The sequence below is a fragment of the Pongo abelii genome, chromosome 21, assembly GCF_028885655.2.
Source record: "Pongo abelii isolate AG06213 chromosome 21, NHGRI_mPonAbe1-v2.0_pri, whole genome shotgun sequence".
Taxonomy (NCBI): Eukaryota; Metazoa; Chordata; class Mammalia; order Primates; family Hominidae; genus Pongo; species Pongo abelii.
The window spans coordinates 47,476,326-47,484,420 of NC_072006.2; the positions used below are offsets into that span (position 1 = coordinate 47,476,326).

The 8,095-nt window shown below is 42.2% G+C and overlaps 1 protein-coding gene across 1 annotated transcript; it reads left to right on the top strand.

The window, feature by feature from the left end:
* The first annotated feature begins 4,457 nt into the window (after positions 1–4,457).
* Positions 4,458–4,967, top strand: LOC100453918 (peptidyl-prolyl cis-trans isomerase A-like). Its single transcript, XM_054542385.1, has one exon. The coding sequence runs from the start codon at positions 4,470–4,472 to the stop codon at positions 4,965–4,967; it is 498 nt and encodes a 165-aa protein (XP_054398360.1). The 5' UTR covers positions 4,458–4,469.
* The last annotated feature ends 3,128 nt before the right edge of the window (positions 4,968–8,095 follow it).

An 8,095-nucleotide genomic window follows, 5' to 3' on the forward strand; every position in this document is an offset into this window, starting at 1 on the left:
TAACCACTACATTATATTCTTAAATGTTAGTGTCTATAATTCAGGTGATTACCTATGGTCACTTACCACGGGAGAAATGCCTACTTTTTGGACATAGGAAGCACCAACATTGAATGGGCTCCTACAATACACCAGGCTTTGTTCCAAGGGCTTCAATACGCTATCTTACTACTTTTCAACAATCTTAGGAGGCAGGTGCTATAATCTCCAGCCTACAAATGAATTAATCAAGACTAAAAGCATAAACCAGAATAGGAATTTTAGTACCCTGACTGGTACATAGAGGGGCCACTCAACAAATCCAAATCCAATTAATTAATGTCTAAGCATAGACTCAGAAACACAGCTGGTATGCAGTGGACCCTAAATTTGAGCCCAGTTTTATCTGACCTTCACCTGAAAATTGACCAGGATATCCCCAGGTAAAGCAATTAGAGAGGTGTAGACAGCAAGTTATTTTTATAAAATTATCAATATTAACATAAATAGAAATGTATTAATATGTGTTTATAATACATTATACATTCATTACATAGATATTAATTAAAATCGTAGCATAGAGATTAACTGATTTCTAATTATTGAGGATAAGAAATTCATTTTCAATATTGCTTCACCTAACCTTAATGTTTCTTATTTTGCTTTAAAGAGTATATGTAACTATCTTTTTTATTTTTCTATTTTTCTAATTTTAATTTTTATAGACACATAATAGTTGTACATATCTCTGGGATACATGTGATATTTTGATACACACATGCAATGTGTAATGACCAAATCAGGATAATTGGGATATGCATAACCTTAAACATTCATTTATTTGTGTTAGAAACATTCTAATTCCACTCTTATAGTTATTTTGAAATATACAGTAAATTACTGTTAACTGTAGTCACTCTATTGTGCTACTGAACACTAGATCTTATTCCTTCTGTCTCACTGTATTTTTATACCCATTAACCAACCCTTCTTTATCCCCCCAACCCCATTACCCTTCCCAGCATCTGTGTTTTTTTGTTTGTTTGTTTGTTTTTGTTTTTGTTTGAGAAGGAGTCTCACTCTGTCACCCAGGCTGGAGTGCAGTGGAGCAATCTCAGCTCACTGCAACCTCCACCTCCCAGGTTCAAGCAGTTCTCTGCCTTAGCCTCCCACCAGTCTCTGTAATCATCATTCTTCTATCTCCATGAGATCAATTGTTTAAATCCACATGGAATTTATTTTGGTATATGGTATGGAATATACTTTCATAAATAAAGCATATATACATATATATAATTAAAATTATGCATATCTCCAAATGGTTAACTGTCTCACCAACATTAATTGAATAATCCATTATTTTTCCCCACCTTACTCTTATAGTAAATTCTTTTTCAGCTTTCTATTTGAAATCATTTTAAGCTTTCAGAAAATCTGCAAAAATAAAATTGAGAGTTCCTTTATGCCTCTCCCCCAGCTTCCCCTAATGTTAAGAACTTATGTAACCATAGTGCAAAAAAAAAAAAAAAAAAAAAAACTGGAAAATTAACATAACTACTCTACAGACCTTATTTGATTTTCACCAGTTTTCCCATTAATGTTCTTCCTCTGTTCCAGGATCCAATCCAAGATCCTACATTGCCTTGAGTTATCATGTCTTCTCAGTTTCCTCCAATCGGACAGTTCCTTGGTCTTCCATCTTTCATGACCTTGACTCTTTGAGAGGGTATGACCAGCTGCTTTGTAAAATATCCCTTAATTTGGGTTTGCCTCATGTTTTCCTGGGGTTAGATTGAGGGTATGCATTGGAGGCACAAATATCATACAAGCGATGTGCCTTTCACAGTGCAGGAGTACATGATGGTGCAACATACCAGGTGGTACATGATGTCAGGGTGTCCCATCACCTGTGACATTAAACTTGATCACTTGGTCAAGGTGGTGCCTGCCAGGTTTCTACACTGTAATGTTACTATTTTTCCTCTTAGTAAATAATAAATATCTTGTGGGGAAATACTTTGAGATAATGCAAATATCCTGTTCTCATTATACTAAATACTAATTTTAGCCTCTGTTGATGTACTTGCCTGTGACAATTTTTATCGCAGTATTTGCCTACTGGTGATTTTCTATTTCCATCATTCCTCTACAACTATTAATCAAAATTCCTCTGCAAGGAAGAACTGGCCCTTCTTCCCCAGTACATATAATTATTTATATCAGTATGGATTTATGAATATCTACTTTCTTCCATGGGTTATAATCCAATTCTCACAGTAAATTATAACATACCCTTTTTTCTCTTGCTGAATTTACTATTCTATTTCATGGGTATTTTGGTATATTCCTGCCCCAATAATACACTATCTTAATCATTACAGCTTTATAATACATATTAGAATTTTTACATTGAAGTTCCCTTCTCACTGTCATTATTTTTCCAAAAATTCCTGGGTGGCTTTTTCCTATTTATCTTTGCAGATGAGTTTTTAAATAGTTCTGTCAACTTACACAACCCTAAGGGCATTAGGTTGAAATCGCATTCGATTCAAGAACTAATTTGGGGAAAATTGTTTTCTTTACAATACTGTCTTCCCATTCAAAAACACGATATGCCTTTCCATTGATTTAAGTCAGCTTTCAGATACCTCTATGCAACTTTGCCATTTATTTCATGTAGGTACTGTACCTTTTGGTTGGAAAATTTCTAGAGTCCTTTTTCCCCCAGGATTTTTTTTTTTTTTCTTTTGTGACCAGACACCTTATTGAACTATCTTATTGGTTCTAAATTTTTTTTTTTTTTTTTTTTTTTTTTTTTTTTTTTTTTGAGGTGAAGTCTCGCTCTGTCACCCAGACTGGAGTGCAGTGGTGCAATCTCGGCTCACTGCAAGTTCCGCCTCCCGGGTTCACACCATTCTCCTGCCTCAGCCTCCTGAGTAGCCGGGACTACAGGCGCCTGCCACCACACCCGGCTAATTTTTTGTATTTTCAGTAGAGACGGGGTTTCACCATGCTAGCCAGGATGGTCTCGATCTTCTGACCTCGTGATCTGCCTGCCTCAGCCTCCCAAAGTGCTGGGATTACAGGCATGAGCTGCTACGCCAGGCCTTTTTTTTGTATTTTTAGTAGAGATGGGGTTTCACCTTGTTGGCCAGGATGGTCTCGATCTTCTGACCTTGTGATCCACCCATCTGGGCCTCCCAAAGTGCTGGGATTACAGGCGTAAGCCACCATGCCCGGCCTGGTTCTAAATTGTTAGTTTATTAATTTACTCAACAGTTATCTATTGAGCATCTACCATGTACCAGGCACTGATGGGAGAAATGGGGAGTCAACTTTGTTCTGGGCCTCACAGACCCTAAATTCTAGCAGGTCAGACAAAGAACAGAAAAACAAGTAAATACTTATAAGTAAGACTGTTATTTATCATAAGGCAGTATTCAATGCTCTATACAACACTAAAGCAACATTGGAAAAAGCAAAATGAAAGGAAGAGGGTGTTATCTTAGACATGGAGGTTGGGAAAGCCTCTCTAGAGGGGTGATATTTGAGCAAAGACCTGAATAAAATGGAAGAGTGAGCCAAGAAACCATCTGAGCAAAGAGCATTCCAGGTAGAGAAAATAGCCTGTGCAAAGGTCCTGTGGCAGAAATGAGTTTGGCAGGTTTGAGGCATGGTAAGGCCGGGGTGGTTGGAACAGTGTGAGGGAGTGCAGAGTAGGACAGTAGGTCAGAGTGGCGGGCAGAGCGCAAGCCATGCAAGGCCTTGAGGCCCTGGTAAGGAGCGTGTAGTGTAGTCTAAGCGTGATGAGAAACACAGAAGCAGGGATTCCAGTAAGGAGGCCCCAGAGGTCATCCAGGTGAGAGAAGGCGGTGGCCAGGACCAAGGCAGGAACAGTGGAATGGTCAGAAGCAGTCAAATCTTTGACACATTTTTAAAGCTGCCCTGGCAGGACTGCTAACAGGTTCAATGTCGGGAGTGAGGGAAGATAAGCATGATGGAAATGCACCACATCCACACTGGGCATATATTTCATGCCACTCACATTTATCCTCAAGGATCTAGACTCAGCCAACACTTTGTAACACTCATATAGTTAATGCATAAGGTCATAGCTAATTTAACAGACTGCTCTTTGACATTAAAAAGGAAAAAAAAAAAAGAGGCCACGTGTGGTGACTCAAGCCTATAATCTCAGCACTTTGGGAGGCCAAGTGGGAGGAACGCCTGAGCCCAGGAGTTCAAAAACAGCCTGGACAACATGGTGAAACCCCATCTCTCCAAAAAAATGCAAAAATTAGCATGCATAGGGTGGTATGCACCTGCAGTAGCAGCTACTCGGGAGGCTGAAGTGGGAGGATCATTTGAGCCCTGCCAGTCAAGGACGCAGTGAGCCATGATTGTGCCACTGTACTCCAGCCCTGACAAAAAAAAAAAAAAAAAGCTTTTAAAACGCCGCTGCCACCACCAGGAGTCCCGTACTATCAGCCATGGTCAACCCCACCATGTTCTTCGACATCTCTGTCAACACCAAGCCCTTGGGCCGTGTCTCCTTCGAGCTGTTTGCAAACAAGTTTCCAAAGACAGCAGAAAGTTTTCGTGCTCTGAGCACTGGAGAGAAAGGATTTGGTTATAAGGGTTCCTGCTTTCACAGAATTATTCCAGGGTTTATGTGTCAGGGTGGTGACTTCACATGCCATAATGGCACTGGTGGCAAGCCCATCTGCGGGGAGAAACTTGATGATGAGAACTTCATCCTAAAACATACAGGTCCTGGCATCTTGTCCATGGCAAATGCTGGACCCAACACAAACGATTCCCAGTTTTTCATCTGCACTGCCAAGACTGAGTGGTTGGATGGCAAGCATGTGGTCTTCGGCAAGGTGAAAGAAGGCATGAAGATTGTGGAGGCCATGGAGTACTTTGGGTCCAGGAATGGCAAGACCAGCAAGAAGATCATCATTGCTGACTGTAGACAACTTCAATAAGTTTGACTTGTGTTTTATCTCAACCACCACACTATTCCTTCCATCGCTCAGGAGGGCACCCTTCCACCCCATTTGCTCGCAGTATCCTAGAATCTTTGTGCTCTCGCTGCAGTTCCCTTTGGATTCCATGTTTTCCTTGTTCCCTTCCATGCCTAGCCGGGTTGACGAGTTAAGTTTATGGTTATGAGATAAAAACTAAATAACCAAAAAAAAAGACAGGGTCTGTTTGCTGGATCCTGTTTTGGGCCATAAAATCAATCTCCCTACTCCTGGGGAAAATCAAGATAGCAGCTGAATTATGTCAAATATGCTGTGATGTAATAGAGAGAACTTAGAGCTAGGAGGCAGGTGCTCTGGGCAAACCTGAGCACATCACTCAGCCTCTCTGGCCTCAGACACCTCACGTACAATGAAAGGATCAAACTAGATCCCCTGGAGGTTTCTTCTAGTCCAGGCATTCCAGACTCTCTATAAACTGCATTATCACAGGGACCTGAGTCAAGGACAGCAACTAAGACTCGACAAGCAAGAAATGAGAGCACCAGTTCCCCACCTAAAGCCCACCACGTAGAGGAGAGCTAAGAAGATTAAATGAAAAAATATCTGGAAAGTTCTAGCAGTTGAGAAGAGCTCACTCCACAAGAGCTGCCAACACAGGTCTAGTTAACAGAGAGTTAACAAGTATATATAGATCACCAATTTTCAACTCCATTATACTTGTCAACTGAAACTCTACTGAACACATTATATTTTATTGATGACTCAAGTACCCTTCAGGCTCAGGAAGGAGCCTGAAGGTCATGATTATAATCTCTAATTAGCTTTGTTCTGGAGCTGTGTGGGAGGGCTGGTTAACCAGAAGTTGCAGGTACATGAGTTCTGGATAAAGAATTGCTACCTCAATGGATGAAGAACAGATTTTGTTCATTTACTGAAGTGCTTGTTAATTGTGAATAATTACTGGACGGTGTACTTTAGCCATCACCCACACATATAAATAACCATTTGTTCCATGACTCCAGGTTATTAATACACTCCCAGGGCCATTCTGATATAATGCCGGGAGAAATGTGGGACTTACATCCTCTATGTGAATTTTTGTTTGGCCTGACATCAGAGGATGCTAGGAGAAAAAAAAGAAAAACTCTACTGGGATCCAGGTTAACCTGAATTAGTGAAGATTTGAGCAACTAGCATCCATAATGAAAACTGCTTAAGGCCAAGGTACTTTTGGAAGCTGCCCCCCACCCCCCAACAAAGGATTACAAAAGAATTAAACTCTGGGATACCTTAGATTCAAAGCAGGCCTCCCACTGGCTTCAAAGACTTTGGCCTCCTCGTTAAGGAGAAAAGCAAGAGGGTGGTCCTGGTGTTTACCAACTGTCCTGGACTTGGCCTCTCTTGTATCATATGCTGGGCTTAAGGGGATTAACAGCAAGTGAGTGGTGCAGAGGAATGGGCCAGACAGGGAGGGGCAGCTCAGACCCAGCCATCTCACCAGACAGCAGGTTCTACATGTCCCCTAGAAGCAAAGTCAGCCCAGTTCATCCCTTGACCCGCCATCATCCCTGTCTCCTGAAGCCACTCAGCTTTCCTCTATCATCTCAGGGCTCTGCCTGGAAGTCCTCCGTCTGTGCACATCACCTCGCTCCCAGACCAGTATCCTTCCTTACCTTTAGCTATGCCATGTGGTGTTGTTTGAATTGTGTCCCCCTAAAAGATACGTTGAAGTCCTAACCCCAGTTCCCTGTGAATGCTACCTTATTTGGAAATAGAGTCTTTGCATATGTAATTAGTTAAGGTGAGGTCATACTGGATTAAGGTAGGCCCTAAATTCACTATAATGACTGGTGCTTTTATGAGAAGAGATGAAAACACACACACACACACACACACACACACACACGCAGAACATTATGTGATGATGGAGAGGGACTGAAGTGACACCATCTATGAGCCAAGGAAGGCCAAGAATTGAGGCCTACCCTCAGAAGTCAGGAAGAAGCAAGGAAGCATCCTCCCCTAGAGCCTTCAGAGATGGGATGTGGCCCTGCAGATACAGTGATTTCAGACTTCTAGACTCCGGAACTATGAGAGAATAATGTTTTAAGCCACCCACGTTGTCAGCAGCCTTAGGAAATTAATATACCATGCAATACAGCCACATTCAAACTTTTCTGTTCAGCCACTTTTTCTTCAAATAAAAGTTTACAAGGAAGTTTAATAAGATATTGGAAGAAGTCTGATTAATGTAGGATGTGGAGAGGGAGGGGTAAGCAGGATCTCAGGCCTCTGCCCTCCCCTTCTCTAACTCGGAAGCTAGGGTTAGGGCGGGAAGGACCATGCCCAACATCCCTCAGGTTCCAGAAAGCAGTTTGGCATGAGAATTAGCAGGCAGGCCTTCAGCACAGCTTCTCCTGGACTTGAAGTTCAGCTCTTCCCTGTCCCAGCTGTGTGATATTTGACAGATAACTTATTGGGGCCCCAGTTTCTTCATTAGTAAAGTGAAGACAAAACCACCTGCCCAATGCAATCACTGCATAGCCAAATGGAGATCCTGTTTGCAGAGTACCCACCCTGGCCCTTTATCATAGGTGGAACCATGTCCCCCCCACCCTGAAATTTCTATATTGATGTCCTACCCTCCAGTACCTCAAAATGTGGGTTCAAACAAGTCTCCTGCTTCAGCCTCCCAAATAGCTGGGATTACAGGCGTTTGCCACCACTCTCGGCTAATTTTTTTGTATTTTTAGTATAGACGGGGTTGCACCATGTTGGCTAGCCTGGTTTTGAACTCCTGGCCTCATGAAATCCACCTGCTTTGGTCTCCCAAAGTGCTGGGATTACAGGCATGAGCCACTGTGCCCAGCCACTGGCAAGCATTTTAATCTGTCACATTTGATTAATTCCAGATGCACCTTCTCTCCCCATGTCAACATCTCTGAAATGGGGATGCATCTGGTAGTCTCTGGGAGCCAGGCCAGGTGGGCATCATGACACAGTTGTCATTGCCATGCATGCTCAAGCCCGGTGGGGATTCCCTATGGATAAGGGCAACTCCCACACTTGCACCAGCAAACGACTTGCAGATCATTGAAGGAACACAAGTCCTGGGTGCCCTCTGCAAA